Below are 27,326 nucleotides of genomic sequence, written 5' to 3'. Positions count from 1 at the left end.
GGCCACACTGAAGCACACCAGCATGGATTAACATGACTGAGGTTGCAAGCTTCTCACGGAAGAGCCTTAACGTGACCTGTCCTCACTGGGAAATGAAGAGTCATCACATTCCCCAAAAGCAAAACAAATCAGATGGACAAAGGCTTCAACGGGCCCAACTGCACACTATCCAAATAAGAACGGCCATTGCGAGCGACATACTAGTTGGCAGAGCCACCATGCAAGAACTCTCACTTCCCCTCAAAGGTATTACATGATTGTCAAAATGTAGATAACAATGAGTGGCGCTGCACTCTGGAGCTGTTTCAACCCTTGGGTATTTTCCTGGCTTTTGGGAGAAACCAGAAGGAAGCGGGCAGACGTTTTTGTTGCGTCATCTACAAAAACGATGGCCCAAACCATTAACTCAGTGGTTTTCAAGTAGTTATAGCCAATCCTTTTATAGGAAAAGGGAAGATTTGCCTGGATTTAACCAAGTTGCCTAGCTCTTAAGAGATGGTGGAAATGTTTTATGAATGCCCCAAATGAAGAGGGGGGAAATGATAGGCGAGATTGCGAAGGTGGGATCACCCTTTTGACAGCAGGCAAGAACACATTCCCTACCAAGGAGCAGAGCTTTTGATGCAACCTTAATGTTAGATTTGTTGGAAGATTTAAAAAGGGTGTTTAGCAAAACAATAACAACACACATACCGCTTCTTGAGGTACGAGAGAACTGAACTTCTGTCATCTAAAAATAAATTTGTACTTAATTAAGAAATTCTGGGAAGTCCTCAAGAGACAGTCACAGACACGGCTACGTTTTGTCATTACGTAAAAGAGCAACCATCTTCCCATGTTACCAATACAGGAGTTGATGCTTTGAGGAACAGATATCCCACTACACTCTGCATTTTTTTCACATGCTCAGGCCTTGGGTTCTGCAGAGGCAACTAAAGTTTAGTCGCTTTCAAATTTGATGGAGTTTATCTGCGTGGAGATTGCGCCGCCGCAGTAACTTCCCCTCTTCTTCTTTGTCTTCTCGTGTCGGAAGGATTTCCCTTTCGTAAATTTCAGGACTTCGTTGGCCTTTTCGCCCCAGTCACCTGCAGCTCCTTTCTGGAAGAGATAGCGAGTCAGTGACCACCAGTCAGCAAAAGAACATCGAGCAGTTACTGAAGAGGCAATGCTCCCTAAAGCAAACAGGTCCTAGACAGTCTGTGCAAAAATTCCAGTGTTTAGCACAAACTACAGTCTGGAGGAATGCAACTCTTTTATCTTCCTCTTACCTTGGCATCAAATGAATTGTTTGCTACTCGTGCATCCACCTCAATCTCTTCTGCTTTTACTCTGCGGAAAGGACTGGACTGCTGTCAAAAAAAGAAAATTGGTATTTTGGTATTTTCCTGCAGCAGCCGTCGTGCCAATTTAAAGCAATGAGCCCCAAACTACATTGGATTTATGGCCGTATGCACCAAAACAGTAAAGTTAAGGATCTTCCTAGGACAGAAATGCTTCATGATGCCCCAGTGACTAGAACAGGGGTTGGCAACCTAAGGCCCATGGGCCACAAGCGGCCCATGGGGGTCATTTAACCGGCCCATGGACCCCTGCCACCCGCTTGGTCGGCTCCTGTGGAGCAGAGCAGGGACTGCCTTCCGCGATGCTGGCCAGCTTTCCATCTGTGCCGGAAATAACGTTTGCGCATGTGTGCGTGTGCACTCCAGCCCGGCCCACTGCAGCGTCTGCAGGACTGTGAACTGGCACAAGCCACAAAAACTTTGCTGACCCATGGACTAGAACCACAGATGCCAGGCTGCTCCTGGCAAATTTATAGCACCTCAACAAGGTTTCTCAGGGTAAAAGGAGACAATCAAAGAGATGAAAGCTTTTCGCAGCTCTCATCAAGAAGGCAATTCCACCCCTCCTTCCAAGATCCTTTCAGTCTTCCTCAGGAAACTGAGAAGAGATATGGTGGCCATCTTCAAGTATCTCAAGGGCTGCCAACATGGAGGAGGGAACAAGCTTGTTTTCTCCTGCTCTGGAGGGCAGGACTTGAACCAATGGCTTCGAGTTACAAGAAAGGAGATTCCGACTAAACACCAGGAAGAACTTTCCGACAGTAAGAGCTGTTTGACGGTGGAACGGTCTCCCTTGGGAGGTTGTAGGCCTCTCCTTCCTTGGAAGTTAAGCAAAGGTTGGATTGCCATCTGCTAGGAATGCTTTAGCTGAGATTCCTGCATTGCAAGGGGTTGGACTAAATGACCCTCGGGGTGCCTCCCCACTCTACAGCTCCATGATACTTACCCGCTTCATCTTGGGGAACGTATGTGGCGTTTTGGGTTTCTTGTTCTTCCCGGCATCTGGTGTCTCTTGCCCCTGGCTGTCCTCCCTTTTTCGTTTCTTCTTGGATTGGCCTGCGGTGTTTCAACACAATCATAAAGGTAAAGGTAAAGGTACCCCTGACCGTTAGGTCCAGTCACGGACGACTCTGGGGTCGTGCGCTCATCTTGCTCTATAGGCCGAGGGAGCCAGCGTTTGTCCACAGACAGCTTCTGGGTCATGTGGCCAGCATGACTAAGCCGCTTCTGGCGAACCAGAGCAGCGCACAGAAACGCCGTTTACCTTCCCGTCGGAGCGGTATCTATTTACTTGCACTTTGACGTGCTTTCGAACTGCTAGGTGGGCAGGAGCTGGGACCAAACAACAGGAGCTCACCCCGTCACGGGGATTCGAACCGCCAACCTTCTGATCGGCAAGCCCTAGGCTCTGTGGTTTAGACCACAGTGCCACCCGCATCCCTAACACAGTCATATCTTACTCAATATAAGAGAACAGCCCATAGAATAAGCAGTCGGGTGGGGTGGGAGTAAAAGAAAGAAATGTTTTGTTGCGACCTACATCTAGTGCTGCTTTAATGACCCATATTCTATTTGACTGCCCACTAAACATAAGATGCACTGCAGTTACTAGGGAAATATTGCACATGCGGCATTAATGCATGCAGTCAGGGTGGATAAAAATCAATAAAATCAATTTTTAAAATATTTAAATTGGCATTTTTTTAAAACTTAAATTGGATTTTTGAAATAAAATGTTTTTGGAGGGGAAAAAAATATTTCTAAAGATAGTTTCCTGTTTAAGTTACATTATAGTCCAAAGGCTATTCATCAGGAAGTAAGGATTTAAGTTTTTCAGGTGTGCTAAAACAGTCTGTTTTGTTTTTTTTAAAAAATGTTTAACCACATCAGTTAACGAACATGGATACATATGCTATAATGTTATTGTTTTAGTTAAACAAATTGTTTAAATAGTTATTAAGGAATTATCTATGTATTTCTAATAGTACCTGTATAACCAAATCAGTAATTCTTGATGTAACTGTAAAAACTACTCTGAAAATTTATTATTCCAAAAATGAAACCTTCCTTTGGTTGTAAATATTAAGATTATGCCAGTACAGCAAGAATGAGTCTTTCTGCAAAAATAAAATAATGGTTTAAATCAAGCCTTACTAGTGATTTAAATCCACCCTGCATGCAGTATTAACTTTCTTCCATATTTAGCATTTCCTGCCTTCCTTCCTGGCTAGCAGTGACATACCTCCATTTACAGCCCCATTGTCATCTTCATCATCAGAACTGCTGCTCTCCCCATCGCTAGCTGCTTCAGATGCAAGATTCTTGGAAGACGGTGTTTTGCCTGCAGGCGCAGACGACGCTTTCGATGCCTTTTTCTTCGACGGCTTGCTGTTTTTCTTCACTTTATTCTTTAGCCCCTCCTCTGCCGCTTTGGACTCGTCGTCGCTGGAGCTGTCGGAAGAGCTGCTGCTGTCGGACTCTGCCTGCTTCGAAGCCACTGTGCTCTTGCTGCTGGCAGATTTGCTAGCCGACTTCTGAACGGGCTTGGCCTGCGACTTCTTAGCCGACTTCTGGGCAGGCTTGCTCTGCTCCTCTTCACTACTTGAGTCGCTGCTGCTGGAATCTGAAGAACTGCTTGCTTGGGAGGCAGAGAGGCTAGGTTTGGATCCTGACTTGGGACTCTTTGCGCCAGTTTTTGGGGGAGCAACTCTCTTATCCCCAGAGACAGCATCCGCCTTCTTTCCAACCATCACAGGAATCTTCTTTGCCGCCTTTTTAGCTGGTTTAACTGCAGGAGTTTCATCCTCAGAGCTGTCAGAATCTAGGGAAGGGCATTGCAAATTTTAAAGGAGAAATTTCAATGGCAAAAGCAGAGCAGGTTCTGCACACACCATTTTCACAGTTCAGTTTCAGATGGGGCGAGCTGTACACCCACAGGACAAATCCAAATACCAGTGTTTTCACTATTCAAGGAAGAGTAGGAGGAGAAAGGATTTGGTTAGGGAAGCTGACTTAGGAGGGTGTGAGATTTAATTATAGGGTCCCTCCCATATTAATTATAAGACAGATTGGCACATGAGATGTGGACGCTCGGGTTGCGAATGCAATCTGTGCGGGAGGCGCGTTCGCAACCCGCAGCACCGCATCTGCGCACGTTGTGATTTGGCGCTTCTGTGCATGCACGAAGCGCAATTTAGCGCTTCTGCACATGTGCAGAAACCCGGAAGTAACCCGTTCTGGTACTTCCGGGTTCGGTGCGGAGCGCAACCCAAAAACGCATAACCCGCAGCGTTCGCAACATGAGGTATGACTGTATGTGTACACATTTCGTGAGCAGCGATTGGAATATTTACTCACTGATCAATGCCCATGAGGTTTGTGTATGTCTCGCCACGTGCCAATAGTGAGACAATTTAAACGAAGGAAGGATACTTGCCGGTTTTTAAACAGACCGGCACCTCTTCTGTGGCTAACTGGAGCATATATAAACATAGGGAATAAGCTCGGTTAAGTGATTGGTTTATAAGTCCTTATAAAAAACAATGGCTACTTAAACAATGAAAGGCTATCTTTTCTATGGACCATCTACATCAGGGCAGTCTCTTGTGAGCTGCAAGAGTACCCGCAGGTCACACACTGCCTTGCTGCATGGGGTGGGGACAAGCCCAAAATTTGGGGTTTGGGGAGGCAGTGTGAGGGCTGGGGAAATGGGGACGTAAAATGTTGCTGAGGGATGCCCAAAAAGGCCTCAAGGGTCACAGTTACAGGTAGGTAGCCGTGTTGGTCTGCCATAGTCAAAACAAAATAAAATAAAAAATTCCTTCCAGTAGCACCTTAGAGACCAACTAAGTTTGTTCTTGGTATGAGCTTTCGTGTGCATGCACACTTCTTCAAGGGTCACATGCAGCCCTTGGACTGTGCTGTGGATCGAACCCCGATTTATATCCTAAAGCTCATCGGCAGGGCCACACTTAAAAGCCCAAGGGGCACAAGGAGTGGTGGAAGAAAATCAAGCAAAGTACTTGCAGCATCGTGGCTTTTATTTGTTTTAGATATGGTGAGGAACACGTCCAGGGATCTGTGTAACTGTGGCCAGATCTTGAAGTTTTCGTAATATGGGAACAGTAATGATCAACATGGAGCTTGTCTGCTTATAACCCCAGGTACCTGAGCTATCAGAAGAGCTGGTCGCTGCCTTTGACGGAGCGGGTTTAGCCGAAACCTTTGTTGCAGGCGATTTGGCAGGAAGCTTCTTGTCTTCTTCAGAGCTACTATCTATGCACAAAATCCAAACAAGACAGTTGTTTTAAGTCCCAGCATATTTTAACCTCGCACCGCAGAGGTTCCAAGCGAGGTGTGTGCTTTAAACGAAAACAAACATAAGTGCTAATGACAGCTTTACAGTCCTGTGCTCAAGATATGCCAGGTGGGGTTTTCAAAGCGTTGCAAAAGCCCTGTTGTGCCAGCATCTCTCAAGATAGGCCTCTGTCAGTGGAGATCAAGCAGTGCAACATCACAGATATGCTGATGTAACAATGTCCAGCAGGAAGTCCAACAATGGGTAGATAATAATAATAATAATAATAATAATAATAATAATAATATATTATTTATACCCCGCCCATCTGGCCGGGTCTCCCCAGCCACTCTGGGCGGCCTCCAACAAATACCAAAATACAATACGGAGTCACAAATTAAAAACTTCCCTAAACAGGGCTGCCTTCAGGTATTTTCTAAATGACAGGTAGTTGTTTATCTCTCTAACTCCTGATGGTAGAGGCTAGAGTATGATAGGCAAGGAGTGGACATATACCAAACCCTATGCTCCCTTACAGCCCAATGTTGATAAATTATTACGCTGACCTCAGGAGTGGTACAAGTCAAAAAACACCCATTGAATCAATGAAGCAACCTATCCTACTCCACCAGGATCACTGGACAGTTAAGTCCAGTCAAAGGTGACTATGGGGTTGCGGCGCTCATCCCACTTTCAGGCCAAGGGAGCCAGTGTCTGTTCACAGACAGCTTTCTGGGTCATGTGGCCAGCATGACTAAACCGCTTCTGGCACAACGGAACACCATAACAGAAACCAGAGTGCACAGAAACGCCGTTTACCTTCCCGCCACAGTGGTACCTATTTATCTACTTGCACTGGCATGCTTTCGAACTGCTAGGTTGGCAGGAGCTGGGACAGAGCAACAGGAGCTCATCCCATTACACAGATTCGAACCACTGACCTTCTGACCAGCAAGCCCAAGAGGCTCAGTGGTTTAGACCACAGCGCCACCCGCGTCCTACCAGCAGTATTTAAAGCCTCTAACAGGGAGGCCATACAATATCGCACTCTGTTGCCCCGTGACATGCACAAGAGTATACAAAGGTGAACTTTGGTGGTGGAACTGTAACTTTCCACCAACAGTCCGGCCTCAGGAATATACAAGAACAGCTTGTAAGACTTATGGGGCATGATTGTTTTTAATGTCTGGTGTTTCATTATGGGTTTATTTAAATATTCTGTTGGAAGCTGCCCCAAGTAGCTGGGGTGATCCAGTCAGATGGATGGGGTATAAGTAATAGATCAGCATCATTATTGCCGGGTATTTTATTTACATTCGTACGTTGGTTCTCAAAATCCAAGGCACAGCTTCCAATTGACTACAGGAGCTTTTTGCAGTGAATCGGAAGCCGCCCCGGATGTTTGGCTTCCAAAAATCGTTCAAAAAGATTTTGGTCGTTTCGGGAGCCGATTTGTTTGGGAGCCAAAGCGTTTGAGATCCAAGGTACAACTGTATTTATGTATTAAGATTTATATACCACCCTACATTGTAAGATCTCAGGGTGGTTCACAGAATAAAATGCAGGATAAAAACAATAGGTAAAACCAAACAGCAAAACAGTAATCCCTGTCTTCCCACATATATTTAAAAGGCTGTAGAATATTAATCAACTAAAGGCATGGTTGAAGAGGAACCTATTTGCCTGGCACCTAAAATATATATAATGAAGATGCCAGGCGAACCTCCCTGGGGAGGGCATTCTACAAATGGGGAGTTACTACAGAGAAGGCCTTTCATTCTGCTATTCTGCCTCAAGCCTCTGGACATAAAACGTCCAAGGGAATCCCCCAATCCACTCCCAAGCACGGTTCTTCATCAAGCGGCTACATTTGCCCATGTGTGAGATATCTATCGCCTGTGCAAAGTAATTCTGCACCAGTTGTATACATCAAAAGCAACCGACAGGTAGCTTCAAACAGAGGGTACTTCTGTCTCGCTCACTGCCTCCATAGTATGGAAATCCAAACGTTTCCTCAGTAAAAGACACAGTGATAAAGAATCCAGAGAACTTGCTTGTTTGTGGTACTCACCTGAGTCACTGTCTGAACTAGTCTCTTCTTTTTGGGTGGAAACAGCAGCAGATTTGGGGGTAGGTGATGGCTTAGCCGCAGGTCCTTTAGCTACAAAGAAAAACAGCCTGCTTTCATTGAACCCAAACAATTCCAATTTAACAAACAGCTCATACCCAGAGGTTTTTTGTTTTTTTGGGGGGGAGAGGATTATACACAGTTGTTCAGCTTTTGCGGGGGAGGATTGCCCGAGTTGAGGGTTTTTTTTTGGGGGGGGGAATTGCTGCCAATTGCTCACCCGCCTGACCGCCACTATCAATCGCAAGCTTCACAAATCAGCTGCCCACTTGCCACCACCTTGACGCAGCCACCAATCACCTGCCCAATCGCCGCTTACAATCTTCTGCTCGTGGCTGACAACCACCACACTGCCACCCTATGCCAGGGGTAGGCAACCTAAGGTCCGTGGGCCGGATGTGGCCCAATCGCCTTCTCAATCCGGCCCGCAGACAGTCCGGGAATCAGCGTGTTTTTACATGAGTAGAATGTGTCCTTTTATTTAAAATGCATCTCTGGGTTATTTGTGGGGCATAGGAATTGGTTCACCCCCCCCCCCCCAAAAAAAATAGTCCAGCCCATCACATGGTCTGAGGGACGGTGGACAGGCCCACGGCTGAAAAAGGTTGCTGACCCCTGCCCTATGCACTATCCGTGTATAAGACGACCCCCTATATTTAACTATTCTTTAAGATCGTGATCTACCGGTAGATCACTGGACGTCTGAGGTAGATCACTGGCTTTCCCCAAAGAAGCTGAACAACTGTGGCTCCCTTATTTTAGCTCAACATTTTGCCTCCTCCTGAAAAAACTCAACAACTTTGACGCGAACCCCCCCCCCATGTGCCTTCGTCCTTCTTAAAAAAAGCTCAACAATTTGACCTGAACCCCAAAAAAGGGGGTAGATCACTGCCACTTTTTTAACTCTGAGTAGATCACAGTCTCTTGGGAGCTGGCCACCCCTGCTTTATAGTAAAAAAAAGAAAAAACCCTCGTCTTATACACGGAAAAATATGGTATGTACAAGACTTTTTAAAAGCAGCCAGCCCAGCCCAAATCAGAACAGTCCTGATATACTCCCTTTAACTACCAAGGTTTCTAGAGTTGGGGTATTTACTAGCATCCTGATCTCAGGCTACCTAAAAAGGCTCCTAGCCTTTTGCAATCGAAGTCTGACATGCATGCACTTCAAAAACTGAGGCGCAAAAGGTGTTTGTTAACGTGTGTTCAGCCAGTGATTGCAGGGACTTGTAAGCTTACATGTTTCATGACAGAGAAAGGCTTTGTTCGACTGGTACGAAGCCTTTTGCCAGCCAGTGAAGCCGGGAATTCTGGAATATACAGAACCAAGGCCAACCTTGGAAGCTTCCTTGGTTTTCTAGAAGTTTCAACAAATCATTAGGCAGTATCCAACAGAGAGCATATTTTATACATGTGCATCAACTCCCTGCCCAAAATGCAACAAAAAGGGACTGTCTCTTGAATCCCCTCCATCAAATATGGACGCCGTCACCTTAATGTTTAATTCCTCTCCACAAATACATACGTGCTGTTTTCTTCTTAGGCGCCTGCTCCTTTTCATCATGGTTTTCCACCTTTTTCTTAGAAGTCTTTACAGATAGAGATTGTGCTTTGCCCTTCCTTGACTCTATGGACGAAGGAGGCGGCACAGCGCTGTACTGGCCTGCAAAAGGACAAAAGAGAATCTGGTGGGATGAGATCTGCCAATAACCAAAACACGAGAGGCAAATATGAAGCTAGTCAATTACAGTGTGTGTGTGTGTGAAATCATCTGTGCAGCATATGCTTCTCAAAGTGATACTGCAAGAAGTCAACCATTTATGGTCAATCTTGCTGGTGGTTCTCTCGGACCACCGTCGCCCCAAGTGGCAGGGTCTTGTCTCTAACCTTGTGCTATGTCTCTGAAACGCAGCATAAAGTGGTTTTTTTTTGGGGGGGGGGATATCCGGCTCCGCTCTCCAGCACTAAGCTTGGAGCTGGGGCGGAAAACAAGCCTCTGTCTGCCAACAGCTCAGAGCTGGAGAGGGGACAGGCATTTGCTCTGCCTCAGTTCCTGTTAGGCACAGACTAGGCCCAAATTTGTAAAATTTCTGCTTTGACACACAGCCTATGGAGGTCTTGGACTTTCCACCAGCCGCTACAGCAAAAGCCCTCATATCTCTTCATCATCCCTCTAGCTCTGAGCTTGAAGCACATGTGTTTCCTCTGGGCTCTGTCAGGTGGGAAAGCAAGCCTATGTGCTACTTAAGCTTTAAGAGACAGCAGGCAGGGGGCAGTTGTGGTTTGTGTACAGCAAGCACAGGGCCAAAAGGAAGCCCAGGCGGCAGGCAAAGTCTGGGGAAGGAAAGAGGGCTGGGGCTATAATTCACCCCATCTCCAGGCTAGTAAACCCACTATGTTACATGTAACACAGATTCCAGGAAGGGGCCGCAGCACAGGCACAGACTGGGCGCCTTACAATAGACAAGAACGAAAAAGAATTATTAATTTCGGAACTTCTTCTTTCTCTCTCTTTTTAAATCTCTTGTCTATTACTTCTTTATTTCTCTTTCGAGAGAAGAGAAGAATAATCTTTATTTGCATTAGCGACTAGCCATAGCAGTAAAATAAAATAAAATAAAATATACTGAAGATAGAGGTAAAAACCTAACTATAGAAAATACATTTTGGGGGGTTTACATCAATATTCAAATAATAGATCTTATTCTAATTGCCCCTGCTAAAAACCTTGCAGTTTTTGCTGTCACCTAATCATCTTGATCTGCTAAAAGAAAGGACACAGTAGCGATGGTTGACCGACCCGACATGGACAATATTAATTTTTCCTGTTTTTCTTTTTCACTCTTTTTCCTATGTTCTTATTGTATTTACATCAATGTTTTAGCGCTGGCCGTAAAAAAGGGGGATATTTGATATTAAGCTCTGTATTTCTCTTTAGAAATCCTAGTAAAATTTATCCCCCCCCCCAAAAAAAAGAATTAAAATACGGAATAAGATAAAGCCATTAAGTCAAAACACAAACAGCGACACAGCACTCACAAAACGTGCTGCGCTCCCTGGGTTAAAACACACGATTTAAAATTACAGAAACTATTTAGGAAGGTCTTCAAAAGAACACAAGGAGGGTAAAAACCCTTCCCTGGAAATGCTATTCTGTAAGCTGGGTGCTCTCTCCCTGCTGGGTACGTTATTCAGCATTGGCACTAATAACCTGGTCAAACTGCCCCGTCCCATTTAATAATCTTGTGGCACTGCTCTGGAATCAACTGGAGCTTCAGGAAGGGTTTTACCGTAAGCATCCGCCAGCAACTCACCTGCCTTCGGCTTTGACACTTGCTTCCCACTTGCTGAACTGTCAGAAGAATCATCACTACTGCTGCTGCTGCTTTGCTTCTTTGTGGGCAGACGAGCGGCTTCAGGTTTGGACTGCGGAGTTTTCTTTGGCTCACTCTTATTACAGGGAGAGAAGATGACCCACCGTTGCCCATTCATTAAGGGTGAAGTTTTAAGAGCAATTACCATCCAAAGATACTACTCATTTGATACCCTACCAGGCACACAACTCAAATACAAGCCGGAGACATGAAAGTCTATTAAAAGAGAATTTATTCCAGAGGGATAGTTAAAGACTCTTGCAGGAAGAAGTCATATGGATTCTTTAAAGGCCAACAAACGTATTGTTTCATAGGTTTTGTGGGGCTAGAGCCCAGTTTGTCAGATGAATAAAGCAGCTGTCTAGGAGGACTGGACTAGAATGGACTGGACATACCAGGAGTCGAAAAGAGGGTGGAAAATGAAAAACAGCTCATTGCTTTTCTCTCTTTTTTCGTAAACAAGGTAAAATGACGCAGCAATGCAAGAGGCAGAATAATGTGGCATTGTCTTACCGCTAATACTTTTAAGCTGCCACAAGCTTTGAAGCGCTCCAGCCGCTTCTACATGTATGTTCTCCTTAACAGCATCACCTGCTTACTGTTTATAGCAGGCTAGCATTTCTGAATCACACCAGAAATACTTCCTGAACTATATTAATGCATAAATGTGCCTTATAGACCATTTTCCAGGTTGCACATGAGGAGATAACCCTGTGAAACGGTTCCTTTCCTACCATGCGGAGCAATCATTTTGATTTAAGCGAGACTGTGCTTAGAGCTTGCAGCCTTAATTCTCATGCAAAAAGGAATAAGCATTACAGATGCCAAGTTTGAGGTTGCTGTCCTCCAGTTACTTGGAAGGAAGCCTCACTGATCTCAGCAGGTCATTCCTAGTGAAAACACATAGAACTGAAGGCTGCCCTTTATATCCGTAACTTTAAAAAAAAAAATATGGTCAGGTCTTGACATAGTAATCTAAATCTGACTGTTACCTGATTTCTATATTGATTTAGGAAGCTTGCCCTGTTATTTCCAATCCGTTTCCCAGCATGGAATTTGCCCTTTCTGCTGCCAATGGAATACTGAATCTCTCTCCTCTCCCAGTGAACTTATTCTTTACTCTTTATCTAACTTGCCAGTACAGCATGAGAACTTCCCTGGATAGACGCAGCTAATCAATCAGTATCAGAAGTTTGTTATTTTTGTCCCAGAGTACTTTACTTTGCACTTTTCTCAGCTGTCATCCTGTTTTCAGTTTTTTATGCTTTTGGAGCTCATCTAACTCTGCTTGAGATTCCTTCAGAAATAACAACAGCAGCAGCAACAACAACAACAATTATATTATCTCTACCCTGCCCATCTGACTGGGTTGCCCCAGCCACTCTGGGCGGCTTCCACCGTATACAAAAACGTAGTAATTTGGTGTAATCTGAAAACTTGCTACCTTGCTGTTCACATGGTTTGCTAAATAGCACCAATTTAAATATAGAAAACCAGGGCGGGGGGGGGGCTCTTCCAATCACTTCCCTAGAATGGTCAACCAGTTATTCCTACTGTTTGTTTCCTATTTTTAAACAGTTACCTATAAAAAGGATCTATCCTTTTTGCCACATAACAACTACCATATTTTCCGGCGTATAAGACGACTGGGCGTATAAGACGACCCCCAACTTTCCCAGTTAAAATACAGAGTTTGAGATATACTCGTCCGCAGATTCTCCACCCGGCATATAAAACGACCCCCGACTTTTGAGAAGATTTTCCTGGATTAAAAAGTAGTCTTATACGCCAGAATATACAGTAGGTTCTCTTAAAAGCCCTTCTGTGAGGAACTTCATCAAAATCCAATTTCTTCTTCTTTTCTTTCTTTCTCTTTCTACTTTTCCTGTTCTCCTTCTCTCTTCCCCCCTCCCCCTATGTTTTTATTGCATTTAAATCAATGTTTTAGTTTTGGATTAAAAAGAGACATATTTGATGTTAAGCTGTGTATTTCTTTTTATAAATCCTAATAAAATTTATTCAAAAAAATATTTTGGGGGGAGTCACAATACAAATATAGTTAGAGGCGCAGTATCAGCTGAGAAATTCTGGGGCGCATAATCTCACAAGGAGAAAATATAAAAGAGAAATTTTTGACTTTCTCCCTGTTCACAGGTACCAGCTAGAAGATTACGTCTGCAATCCTTTGCACGCTTAATCTGGAAATAAGCCTGTCTGAACTCAGAGGAGTGCCTAAATTGAATTTAGGAGCGGACATGTGCGCTGCAAGTCTAAGACAGACTTGAGTAGAGGATCGTGAATATAGCATATGAAGTCTTGAGTGCTCCGAGTGTAAGTAGCCGCAGAACTAATACAAAGGCTCCACACCAAGTATGCCTGCCTAGTTCCCATGCTCTAGTGCACCTGAGTTCCTTCCAAACAAATAAATACAGGAAAGACAAGCGTTAGCAATTCTAGCCACCATACAAAGATCTATTGCTTACCTTCGCAGGTGGACCCTTTTCTGAATCAGAATCCTCACTGCTGCTGCTGCTGTCACTGCTACTTTCCGCTTTGCCATTGGTAATTTTGGGCGCCACCTTGGTGACTTTTGCTGCTGATTGCGAAAGCAAATAATGTTTGATGCACAGAGGCAATTAGAAAGCTCGAATCCAGCTACTGCATATGCGTAGCACTACAATAATTTTTACCTCCCCTTTCCCAAGTTCAATTTGCTGGGCTATACGGTATGATGCGGTTAACGAACCAAAACAGTGAACATCATTTCCTATTGTTTTCAGCAAGATTAGTTTAGTTTACTTTAAACAGGATTCAGATTTCTTTGTACTTGGCTTAACGAGTTGGTATCATGCCGTAAACCCCCCCCCCCACTGTTGTTCTGAGCCCATTAAGAATTATATATTCATAGAATCAGAGACTTGGAAGGCACCACAGGAATCATCTAGTCAACCCCCCTGCAATGCGGGAATCTTTTGCTCAAACCCACGACCCTGAGGTTAAGAGTCTCATTCTCTACCAACTGAGCTATCATAAAGGAGGGAGGGTCTTCAGCATTGTGTATCAGGCCTGAGGTCTAGAAAAGGAAATTCATATTGTCCAGGTTTTATTCCCTGTTTTCAGTGATTTGGATATGAATGACCTCCCCTCCCCCCTCTCTACTTTTAGAACTTTTACTCTTCTATGACAACACAGTAACCTAGAACAGGTGCAACAGAAACATTTCCAGCAGAGAAAATAAAAGCCAGTCTCACCAGTCTCAAAAATACGCAGCACATAAGCCATGGTTCAGAACACAAGCTCTTTGTTTAAATCATATTTTTTTAAAAAGCCCAGGAGAACAAAAAAGTTAAGTCTTCGCCTGATGCAAAAATTACCATAAAGTTGGCACCAGACAAGCCTCCGTGGGCAAGGCATTCCACAACTATGGTGCCACCACTTAAGCAGGCACTGTTCTCAATATTCACCCATCACCTGGCTGAGGCACCTGTGGTAGGGCCTGTGAAGATCTCACAGTTCCGGCAAGTATGTGTGACATAGAACGTGGTATTTCAGGTATCCCGATTCCAAGCCATTAAGGGCTCTTAAGGTTAAAACTAGCGCTCAGAAACCAGAAACACAATGGGAGCCGAGGCAGCTGTGTTGGTATGATCCTGGCATAACATGATTTGATCCACCCTCCCAGTTAATCTTGCAGCTCTCCCTTGAACCAGGCGGAACTTCTGGACCATTTCAAAGGCAGCCCTATGTATCTATCGTCTGTGAAACAATCCAAACTAGAAGCAATAGGGAAAAAGTCAGCTGCGTCTACAGAACAAAACTCTGGTTTTACATGTATTTAATAAACTCAAGAGACACAAAATCCTTTCAGAGCTCCCCTGTGAGAACTTGTTAGCTGCATTTTGGTTTCCTGCACTAATGCAGGCGAGTTACCTGGTTTAGAAGCTGTCTTTGCTCCCTTTTTGCCTCCCTCTGGCTTTGGCTGCTGCTTCTTTGGAGTTTCATCTTCCGAGCTACTTGAATCTGAACTAGAACTGCTGGGTTTCTTCTGCGCTTTTGTTTTCACGATAGCTTTCTTAACTGGGAGACCTGTTCCCTTCTAACGAGAGATGTCAGTAAACACCACAAGCCACATTACTTTTGTAATAGTTTACATAATATTTAGTTGACTATAACCCTGCCTTCAGCAAAAGTTGGCATATCCTGTTAGCATATCCTGGAGTGCAGCCTTGCTTGGCCTAAATCAGGGGACCCCAAACTAAGGCCTGCAGGCTGGCTACGGCCCACACGAGCCAATTATCTGACCCCCGACGGCCGCAGCTGCCCGCTCTTACCGGCGTGGCTGCCCATTTTCGGGTTGGTGCGGCACCGGAAATAGCTTTTGCGCATGTGTCATTTCCGGTTCTGCGGAGGCCCGTGCGCATGTGCACAAGCTACTTCCGGTGCCGCACCACGCTGGAGAAGCAAGTGCGCACGTCCTCCGCGCGATCGGCGTCGGAGGAAGCAGCCCGAGGCCAGGTAAGTTTGGCGACCCCTGGCCTAAATGCTCAAATGCCCATTCTGCTTCTCACGCAACACCAACCCATTCTATGTTGTCCCAGGGAAGCAACGCATGTGAATGTTGACAGTCCAGTGTCATAGCAGAGGAGCACTCCATCCTTCTCTGCTCTCACTATGGTACATTTGCCGGCAACTTCATGGATACGTTACAAATACATGTCAGAAGCCTGGAGGATGGGGTCTAATACGCTTCCATAAGAGCCAATAGTCTCCATTTAACAGTTTCCCAAAGCTGGGTCTCCAGCTGCTTCTGGACTACAACTCCCATCATCCCTAGCTAGCGGCACTAGTCATCATGGATGATGGGAATTGTGGTCCTAAAACTGCTGGAGACCCAACTTTGGGAAACCCTGACTTAACGCCTCTATTATTCCATGTTAATATTTTAAGACATTCCACCCTCAAACTGTGAACAAATAGTATATTCAAAACCAGCAGTTTCAGAATTAAAGCTTCAATAAATCCATTCCCAACAAGGGACTCCTAGACACTTGGAACAACCAGGAGACCCATAGCAGAGGATTCCAGGAAGTGTTCTAGTGTGCATGCTTATTTTACGTAGGGCGCTGGCCAGTATTGGACCCCACCACTGTTCCATATGAACCAAGAGGGCAGTTTAGAATATGCAGCACCTATTTCTGCTCCTATGAATTGCAGTTTAAGATGAACAATGGTGGCCTCACTGCCTTTCAGAGAAGCTTGCCACCATTACTGATTTTACGGAGGAATCACAGGGTTCCCTAGAATACCTTTGGAAATACTCTGTAAAGCTTCCCTGGAGGAGAACAGGGCACCACAACTTCAGTTGGTTCCCCTTGCTTCCTTTAAAACCCATTCGTTACCGCCTTATTATTATTATTATTATTATTATTATTTAGCAAACCCTTTCCAGAACAACCCTCATTTCCACTGACAGCGTGTCCTGGCCTTTACCTCAAACCAATATCCAAAATTATCTGCCACCATGTTTTAAAAGTTTCAGATAAAGGTTGAGAGTTCTTTGTAAGCAAACAAGCATACACTTGGTATTGGGTATGGTAACCGTTTTTCGCCTTCACATTATTTTCTATCCTAAACAAGAATGAATTTGTTTTTAAGAACACCAAGAATAGTAAAAACAGGGCGGGCCAGCTCACAGAACCATGAGAGTTTCCATGTTTTGTACCGGTAGCTTTCAGGGCAACTTTAGGACATTTCAAGACTTAGGAGGAGCAAGGGCAAGAATCTCACCTTTGCTGGCGACTTCTTCTCTTGCTCTGAATCGGAAGAGTCGCTAGAATCATCACTGCTGCTCTCAGGAGCTTTCTTTGCTGGCACTTTGGCTACAGCAGCAGGCTTGGCTGCTAGATTTGGGGCAGGGAGGGGGGAGAAGAAAAAGAAAATATAAAGTCACTTAGAAAGGAATCTAGAACCCATCTTCTTTATCTTAACGGCAGACAGCAGTCAGCAAAAGTTGCTATTGCAAAGAGCACCCCCCACAAAAAACCACTTCTTCCCACCCTATGAACAGATTATTTTAACCCTAAAATAAAGCTACGTTTCCAAAACATCTGCATTTGTTGGTTTTTATATCGGTCGTGTAAAACACACCCCTCAGTTTGGGTTGGATTTTGTTTTCTTCCCCAAAAAAACCTTCAAGTGGATTTACGTGATTTCCTTATTTTCCCCCACTTGCTGAGTAGGACTCCTTAAAGAATCTACAGCCCCCCTTACCCACAGGTGAAACTCAAAAAATTAAAATATCGTGGAAAAGTCCATTTACGTAAGCAATTGTTTTCATTGGCTACTGGAGTTTAATATATGAGATAGACTCATGACATGCAAAGAGAGATATGTCAAGCCTTTGTTTGTTATAATTGTGAGGATTATGGCATACAACTGATGAAAACCCCAAAGTTGAAATTGTTAATTTGGGGTTCTCATCAGCTGTACGCCATAATCATCACAATTTTAACAAATAAAGGCTTGACATATCTCGCTTTGCGTGTCATGAGTCTATCTCATATATTAGTTTCACCTTTTAAGTTGAATTACTGAAAGAAATGAACCTTTCCACGATATTCTAATTTTTCGAGTTTCACCTGTATATTCTTTGGCCACGGACTTCCAACTGCTTTGAGTTATGTTTATGATAAACATTACGGTATAGTGGCTGATGGACCCTTTACTCAAGGGCACTCAATAACTTATTTGCTCTGGATTGTGACCCGTATCCAAATGTGGACAGAAACAACGGGAGGAGAAAGGGGCCCCTGAGCCTTAGGTCCAGTCGTGGACTCTGGGGTTGCAGAGCTCATCTCGCTTTATTGGCCGAGGGAGCCGGTGTACAGCTTCCGGGTCATGTTGCCAGCATGACTAAGCCGCTTCTGGCGAACCAGAGCAGCACACGGAAATGCCGTTTACCTTCCCGCCAGAGCGGTACCTATTTATCTACTTGCACTTTTGACGTGCTTTCGAACTGCTAAGTTGGCAGGAGCTGGTACCAAACAACGGGAGCTCACCCCGTCGCAGGGATTCGAACCGCCGACCTTCAGATCGGCAAGCCTTAGGCTCTGTGGTTTAACCCACAGCGCTGCCCGCGTCCTGGGCTACTCCTTGCGGAATCAAAATCAGCACCCAAGTATGAAGCACCTTATCTGTATACTGGAGCAAACTAGCACAATTTACCTTGTTTTTTAGCTGGGGGCTTCTCATCTTCACTGGAGCTGTCAGAACTGGATGAAGATTCTTTCTTTGCCTTCTTCGCTGGAGGACCATTGGGAACAGCTTGTCTTTTTTTGGCTTCAGGTGACCTAAAGGAAAACATCACAGTCTAGTCCAGTTACTGTGTAACTGAGCTGTGTGTAAGGTTCGTCCGTGACCCCAGGTGCTGGTGGAAAAGCAACAGCATTAAGTTTTCTGTTCCTAAGAATACAAGAAGAGGCTGCTGGATTACTTAGGCCAATGGCCCGTCTAGTCCAGCACCCACTTCTGACAATGGCCAACCAAGTGCCTGTGGGGAAACCTGCAAGCTGGATTCAAGCACTGCCCCCTCCTGTGGTTTCCCACAACCGGTATTCAGTTTTTAAATCCTCTCTCCTAGCTCCTTCACTAATGAATCAAAAGCTCCATTTGAAGGGGGGGGGGAGAGATAGGCAAGAAGAAACAGCAGCCAAAAAGGAATGCAGGACTGGCTGAAAGAAATTGGGAAACAGAGGTATAACTATTGTTGCTTTAGGATCCAGCAAGATCTATTGAACTGAATTTGGTTTACTTCCTTGTAGACATGGGTAGGACTGCGTTGTTAGCTACCACAGTGCACCTACTTTGTCTGAGAGAGCGGAATCCTTTCGTTCTTGGCTTTGGTTCAACATCTAGAATAACCGGGAAGGTCCTGTTACCTCCTTCTGAGCACCACAGAACTCCCTGGATTTCGAGGTGGGGTGTCTTCGCATTAGTGCTGAACAGACTTCCCTCCCCTTGCAAAATAGTGGTACTCCATATCCACAGGGGTGTGTGTGTTACTCCTGATTTCTCGAGTATGCACAAACAGGAACTGCACATTTTGAGGGTTTTTTGGGGGGGAGGGGGGGGAACTGCATTTTAAACTGGTCCTCATGCTAACGATGATTAAAATTGAACACTCCCTGTTACACTGCTGTGTGATGAAAACACGTGCATCAAGCACACATGGTAACAGGATGTGCAGAACTACATCCATTTGCACAAGCACAATGTGAAAACCTCACACACACACACACACACACACCCCAATGCTTGTGAATTGGTACACTTAGCTTACTTTTACAGCTAGGTTTACTAACAAGGCAACCCAGGACAAATAAAGAGAATGCATGGGCATGTATATTTGTACCAATATTGAGAGGTTATGTACACACTAGATTTTCTTTGGTGGTTCTCATCCCTCACCAGTTGGGATTTAGATCCATCAAGGTCAACAGAACCAGTTTAAAACATGTGGTTCTTCTCTGATCCCAGGGCAGGATCTGAAGACATGTGCAGCAGCTGGATCTGGTCAGTGTCTGAATAGGAGACCTCCCGATGATCCAAGATAAGAGGCATACAAATGCAATAAATAAATTAATACATATTCACACCCTGTCTTTACGTGGATAAAGACGGCAAATAATAATAATGTGCGCCTTTGAAAAGCATATCCCCACAGCGCCTATGAGATTAATGCCACCAGTGAATCAACTGGTGTAGCAAGTATTTTGGGGGGAAATAATACATTTGATAAACATTTCACATATGATATTTTACCATAAACATCCAGCTGTGCACATTTATTCGCAAGTAGTCCCGTTGACTTTTAATATGTATTACCTCACCATGTGTGCTTTGTGGATTACCCAGAGCCGGTCTGCAAATTTCCATCTGCATACTGGCATTGCTACAAATATGCAATTCCGCCCCCTCCTCTCAACTCCTGCTTTATAGTAGGGCCTGTGTGGCTGCTTAAGCTTAGCAATGCATTAGGAGCAACGGAGACAAGTTAGAACAGCTTAAAAAAAACAACCACATGATGAAACCAATCAAACTTAGACTAGACCTATGTTAGGACTTCCTTTGAGGCACTGATGTCAAAGAATTCATACTCTTTCATTACGATCCCATTTACTTGGCGTTATCCCAATTTGTGAAGCATCTTTTATAGGCAAGACCCGAGTCTGATTCACCAGAACTACCCACACTCATATTCCTAGTTTGGCATCGAGAGAGACAGACAAAGAGAAAGAGAGACTGACAATGAACAGCTTTACTAAAACAAACAAACAAACAGGTAACCGATGAAAAAATGCTTGGAACAAACAGGCAGTGATTCTCTCTGAAAAACTACACTACTGTACAGTACTTACTTCAGCCAGTAGTTGAAGACATCTAGGAGAGAAGCAGCATTGGGGTCTTGTTTTGTCTGAAATGCAAACACAACGCAAAAATGATAAAATATGAAAAAGTTATGCTTGGTTTTTTTTTGGGGGGGGGAACCAGTCTGCCCTCCTTGCAAGCAAGCACCATGTGCTGTGGATTCTGGAGCCTCCTGCTGCCAACACCCTGGGCTCCTCAGGCGCTTTCGCCCATCCTCAGTAATCTACTCTCACCACCCTCACCCACAAACCCAACAGCTCCTCAAAGTAAAAGCAGTTTGCCCCAGTCCATCAGCACATTTCCTTCCTCTTATCAATTACTTGCCACTCATCCATCTACACCATGGGTAGGCAAACTAAGGCCCAGGGGCCGGATCCGGCCCAATTGCCTTCTCAATCTGGCCCACTGACGGTCTGGGAATCTGCATGTTTTTACATGAGTACAATGTGTCCTTTTATTTAAAATGCATCTCTGGGTTATTTGTGGGGCCTGCCTGGTGTTTTCACATGAGTAGAATGTGTGCTTTTATTTAAAACGCATCTCTGGGTTATTTGTGGGGCATAGGAATTGGTTCATTTCCCCCCCCCCAAAAAAAATAGTCCGGCCCCCCACAAGGTCTGAGGGACAGTGGACCAGCACCCTGCTGAAAAAGTTTGCTGACCCCTGATATACACAGTGCCTTAAAGATTGCTTTGTAAAACCGCCCTGTGGCACTCAGATGAAGGGTGGTATAGAAATTTAATGTATAAAGACTATCTAACATCCACAGAAGCCCACGGATCACCTCCATCGCCCATTAGGGCATGAAACTTAATTTCTGTGAATTTATTCAATGAGGGGGCCTTAAAAGCATGTTTCTGGTTTTGAGGAATTCAATTTTGCTATTGCTTTCAGGACTGGACAACATCTAGCTTGGGAAGTCTACCAAGCAGGTAGCTGCTTTTGGAAAAACAAACAATTTTAATTTCACCTTCTGAAAATGTCAGGTAAATGATAAAATATTGATATACAGTAGAACAGAACTGCAAGTACTTGGCAACTGTTTTTTTTAAACGACTCTACGCCATTTTGCACACGTTCTACTTACCAAGCCAACTAAATTCTATTAACTTAACCCAAACACACCTTTGGATTCCCCAGCCACGTGACAACGTTTCGCGCCCCTCATTTTGGAAACGCGGAAGTTGCAAAAACTCAACGTCCCCTACCCCCCCCCCAAACCACGTGCGTAGAGACGAGAAACACCTGCTGCCTTTGGACAAGCGCAGCACGTCGCCTCTCCACGGGGAGCATACCCCCCCCCCGACCGTTTTCCCTTTGCAACTGCCATCACGCCCCCGACCAGCCCCTTAAGTTCAGGATCTGAACCCGGACCTCCAAATATGGAGTCGTCGCCATCCCCCACACACCTCACCTGGCGAGGCCTCCCCTTCGGAGGTCCCTATTTTCACCAGATAAATGTTGGAGGGCATGCCACCTTGCTGGCGGGAAAGGGCCTGACCCCGAAACCCCTCTCCCTTCTCCAGGGATTTCACGCATCCCTGTCGCCTCCACGCGCGCACAGACACGCGGACGCGCCAACTCCCCCCCCCCCACGCCAAAAAAGAAAAGCAACAACAACAGCCGCACCCCCGCGTTGCCCCCTCACTCACCACGCCGGCCGCTTTCCCGAAAGCCCGCGCTGCCCCCTCGAAATGGTTTTCTTGCAGGAAGGCGAAGACCAGCGGGAACAAATCGCTCGGCACCACGCGCGCCTTCGCCATGTCGCCGCCGGAAAAGGAAGCTGGAGCCCGGCACCGGATATTTAACAAAAAAAAAAAAAACCGCCGCGCGTGGATACGTGCGCGTGCGCGTGCACAAGAACACAAATTCTAGTTTATTTAATTATTTGAAAAGCGGTGGCTCCCATCAACAACAACAAAAACCCACCACCCCAAAACATACCGATAGGAAAAAGTATAAAAGGACGCCGTGCAAAATTCGATCGACTTTTTTGCTCTCTCTCCCCGCTACTCCAAACCATAGCTGTCAAGTTTCGGATTTAAAATAGAAAATTCTTTCCAGTAGCACCTTAGAGACCAACTGAGTTTGCTCTTGGTATGAGCTTTCGTGTGCATGCACACTTCTTCAGATACATGCACACGAAAGCTCATACCAAGAACAAACTCGGTTGGTCTCTAAGGTGCTACTGGAAAGAATTTTCTATTTTGTTTCGACTATGGCAGACCAACACGGCTACCCACCTGTAACTGAAGTTTCGGATTTGAAAATAAAGGATCAGCACCCTCACCTGTCCCGAGGACAGTCTACGGTTCTCAGGGACAGTCCACACTGTGGTAATCCACCCCAGGCTACAAATTAATTTACACCAGGCTACACACCATCATCTTTCCCCACATTCATATGTGGGATTTGACTGGAGTTAACACATGACTGAAAAGGTTTGCAGTTCCACAAACATAGGTGTGCACTGCCTCGAAATAAAAAGAAGTGAACAAAAGAAGGCTCACTAGGGGGGCATTGCTGAAAAAAATTCAACTTTGTAACCAGAGGTTCAACTGAATAGAATCTGAATCACATGCACCTCAAGGCCTATGCAGCCTCAACTTAAGGTGGCTCCCGGCCTGGCTTTTTACAGGCCCCAGCTGACTGCACAACTTGGCCTTTGGAAAGGCCATAAAGCACAAATCCCTTCTGCAGGCAGGCACCCGTGCGCAAGAAATGCATTCCGCTCCCCACCGCGGACCCATGCTCCCTTGCCCTCTTGAATTTCCCCTCTGCAAGCTGCATCCGTGGATAGAACATCGCACCTAAATATTTCCATTCTGCACAACGTGCAGCATTTGCACGACGCCCTCCTGACAGCACCACACACGGACGGATAATTGCCACACACAGCTTGATGGGCACATGTGCAAACACCCCACCCCCACCCCAATATTTATATATCTGATCTGCATCAGAGGGAATGGCACCACTTTGTCAATTTGAGCATAGTTGCGCTCCGTGGGCAGCCTGGGCAGGCCGGCGGCCTGCCCAGGCTGCCCACGGAGCGCAGGCTGCCCACAGGCGGCTTCATGGGCAACCCACAGAGCCCACCTCTCAGTGTTTTTCTCCTGCGCTGCACGATAGCTCGCTTTCAGATCCAAGAGAAGTTTTAAGGGTTTCAGACGCGGCTTTCTCCTCGCTCCTCACACTTGGTGCATGCTCGGCAGCCGGATGTTGAGGAACGTGGGGCAGGAAGTTTGGGAAGCATGGCCTCTTTCCCAAGCATGGTCCTCCAGCTGCACGGGCAGGGAGGTGGGTGGGTGGTGGACTCTCCTCCTCCTCCAGCTCCTCCTCCTCCCTCACCGGCGATCTAGGATTGCAGAGGGGGAGAAGCTCTGCTCTCCCCGGACTCCAACTCTCCTTCCCGGACACTCAGCTTGCCGCCTGGCCCTGGTTCCCCGTGCCACTGGCGCCACAGGATAGAGACGCGCCTGGGGAGAGCAATAATCCCTTTGAAATAAGGGAAATTTAAGGGATATAAAAAAAATCAGGGATAGCAGTGGGAAACAGCTTGGAATAAGGGAATTTCCCGCAAAAAAGGGAGACTTGACAGCTATGCTCCAACCAAAGAGAGAACTGGCCTCCCTGTATTTTGGCATTATTTTCAAAAGAGAGATGTCGCAGCCCAGCCAGTGCCGAAAGAAGCAGCCGAAAGGGGCGAAAAAAGGGAGCAAAGCAGCGCATTCAAGCGCCGGCTTTGCTACCCCCCCCTTTCCCTTTCGGCTTCTTTCAGCGCTGGCTAGGAACGCCCCTGCAGCAGATAATGCTAAGCACCTTCCTCTCAAAATTATCGTTCTCAAAATTAGGTTCAGACAGGTTGGGAGATGGCTGAACTAAACACTTATATGTGCTGAGAAGCATGGGTGTAGCCAGGATTTATTTTACAGGGGGTAGGCATTATGTTAGGGGGCAGGACCGAGTTATCTGTGATGCAATTGGTCAGTTAGTTAAGTATTTCTATGTATTTATTTACAGTACTTGATTTGGGGAGGGCAGCAGCTGTCCCCCACTGCACTCCCATGGCTACACCCATGTTGAGAAGTGCATATGCCAGATTATTTACTTATTGTATTCAGCACTATTTTTCTGGAAAAATAAGTGCCGGAACTCACCATGAATGCCTTCCTTGTTTTCTTATAACGGCAATGGCACCCACCTGAGAGGTGCCAGAACTGAGTTCTGCTGAGTTCTGACTGAAAAAAGCCAATTGTATTTTTAATCCACCAAGGAACCCAGGCTAATGTCTCCCTGTCTCCATACTACAGTATTTTCACAATAACTCTGTGAAGTAGGTTAGGCTGAGAGACAATGACTGGCCCAAGGCCACCCAGTGGGCTTTGGAATTTGAATCCAGAGCTCCCAGGTTCTAGTTTGACAATTCTTCGCTTAATATGACTTAGAAATTTTGTTCAAAACAACTGAGGCTGCATTCCTATGCACACTTATACGAGAGAAAGTGGGTGGGATGTTTTTATTGCATTTCTCTTTCCTCTTGTTTTTAACATATCAATATGGGGTAAGCCCTATATTGCCTGTCTGTTTATTGTAAGTTTGGGTTGCCCTGGGCAAAATAAAGCGACTAACAAATTTTTCGTATCTAACAATACATAATAATAGTAAGCCCTGCTGGACTCAAATGGAATTCATTTGCGTAATGCTTGGGCTGCAAAAGACTAATAGCATAAACCTGTGCATGTTTACAGAAGTAGGTAGATCATAGGGAACTTACTCCTAAGTAAGCGTGTATACCATTGCATTGTAACAGACTGGCCCAACTGTTAGGTTAGGCTGGCAACCACTAACACAAGCTCTTATTATTATGCTATGGGTTAGTATAGGGCACCAGACCGGCATGGAAGGCATAGCTGTCAACTTTTCCCTTTTCTTGAGAGGAATCCTATTTGGAATAAGGGAATTTCCTTTTAAAAAAGGGGGAAGTTGACAGCTATAAAGGAAGAAAAGTAGCATCAGACGGAAGGATTTACAGAAGAAACAGGTATTCCTCACCCATCAACTTCAAAGACTGTGAAAATAAGAACATTTTAAAGCAGGAATGTGTTCACAATGCAACGGGCTGTTTCACATCAAGGACATTGCTAGGTACTTAAGACTCGGGAGCACAGCCTCATGAAACAAATTTGTATATACACTATATATGCAAATCTAGGTATCTGAGCAAATTAAGGTGGTAGGTTGAAGGGGGGTCTGTCTCCCTGGCACTGTGCCCAAAAGTGTAATAAGCACAGAAAAAAAAATTAATGTCAAGGGGGCATGAGATCTGGAGCATAACACAAATGATCTGGGGAATGAAGGATTTTTCAATCTTGGTGCTCTTGGGTTCTCATATTTCTGATCTAAAATTAAGTTCTTCACATTTCTGTTGCAATTTGTGATTAAATATTCATAAGTTTTGATTAATGTGCACATTTGTACAAGCAATTTCCCCCTATATAGTGCATTTTTGTATGTTATTTTCACTTTATATCCCATTTTTTTAACTTTGTTTGTTTGGTTGGAGAAACGCAATGCAAAATATGGATAAGTGTAAATTTCAAAGGATGGCTTATTTCTCATATTGTTGCAGAAAGTTCTAATTCAATAATTTATTTGTTGCATAAAATTTATTTATCTCTTGTTTGTAGAAAAAAAATTCAAAGCAGTTTGCCTCTAAATGCTTAGTGAATATAATTGTAACAAAAATCAGCACTGCCTGCAAGTTATTTAATGGGCCCAATTCAAACTTCTGGTGCTGACCTATAAAGCCTTACATGGCTCAGAAGAAGAAGAAGAGGAGGAGTTTGGATTTGATATCCCGCTTTATCACTACCCGAAGGAGTCTCAAAGCAGCTAACATTCTCCTTTCCTTTCCTCCCCCACAACAAACACTCTGTGAGGCGAGTGGGGCTGAGAGACTTCAGAGAAGTGTGACTAGCCCAAGGTCACCCAGCCAGGGGCGTAGCAAGGTAAATTGGTACCCGGGGGCAAAAAAATTTTTTTGTCACCCCCCCCCCCCAGGCATGGGAAGGTCAGGTGGTACCCAGTGCGGAAAATTTATTGTCAACCCCCCCATTGATTCCAACCCTCCCCGCAAAAATTGTTTTACATTATTTCATATTTTCTTACAAAGGAATAATAACAAGTAATACTAAAAAACTTTTATTTATATCCCACCCTCCCCGGCCGAAGTCGGGCTCAGGGTGGCTAACATCAGATACATAACATTGGTATAAAATCAAAAAATAATTAAATTACCTCCTAAAAACATCTCAAAATCAAATTAAAGTTTAATTAGATGGCTTTCCACGGGGTTAGGGTTGGGATCAGTAAGTGCTCCACTGAATAGGAATTTCAGCCTTCATGACATAGGAAAACAGCCAAGTGAACAGCTATTTTGGTGGAGGAGGGTCAAGATATTAAACGATATGCATGAAATTTCATATATAGCTATATAACCCCTAGTATAGTAAGATAAGACCTTCGGAGCAGGCATTTCCAAAAAAAAAATTCTTGATAATTTGTCACTCCCTCCATTATGGAACCCGGGGTGGCCTGCCCCCCTTGCTACGCCCCTGCACCCAGCAGCTGCATGTGGAGGAGCAGAGACGCAAACCCGATTCACCAGATTACGAGTCTACCGCTCTTAACCACTACACCACACTGGCTACACTAAGGACCTCCTTTCCCCCCACAAACCAACCCAGACCCTGTGTTTG

General features: G+C 45.1%; 1 protein-coding gene across 3 annotated transcripts; it reads right to left on the bottom strand.

The window, feature by feature from the left end:
• Window positions 1-770: 770 nt before the first annotated feature.
• On the bottom strand, window positions 771-22,366 carry NOLC1 (nucleolar and coiled-body phosphoprotein 1). 3 transcript variants are annotated; one of them, XM_033148622.1, is made up of 14 exons: window positions 22,218-22,366; window positions 20,556-20,611; window positions 18,364-18,488; window positions 16,927-17,039; window positions 15,070-15,235; window positions 13,623-13,735; window positions 11,080-11,215; window positions 9,291-9,428; window positions 7,709-7,798; window positions 5,508-5,615; window positions 3,583-4,161; window positions 2,287-2,396; window positions 1,269-1,349; window positions 771-1,098 (listed from the first exon to the last, which is right to left on the bottom strand). In XM_033148622.1, exons 1-14 carry the CDS (start codon window positions 22,326-22,328, stop codon window positions 940-942), a joined length of 2,085 nt encoding a protein of 694 aa, XP_033004513.1. In that variant the 5' UTR covers window positions 22,329-22,366; the 3' UTR covers window positions 771-939. The 3 variants fall into 3 exon arrangements, with proteins under 3 accessions (XP_033004513.1, XP_033004514.1, XP_033004515.1); XM_033148623.1 differs by having other exon boundaries at window positions 13,623-13,732; XM_033148624.1 differs by having other exon boundaries at window positions 16,927-17,036.
• Window positions 22,367-27,326: the final 4,960 nt, after the last annotated feature.

Source organism: Lacerta agilis, chromosome 5 (assembly GCF_009819535.1).
Source record: "Lacerta agilis isolate rLacAgi1 chromosome 5, rLacAgi1.pri, whole genome shotgun sequence".
Taxonomy (NCBI): Eukaryota; Metazoa; Chordata; class Lepidosauria; order Squamata; family Lacertidae; genus Lacerta; species Lacerta agilis.
Note: the sequence above shows the minus strand (reverse complement) of the source record. Positions and strands in the feature narration are given on the sequence as shown.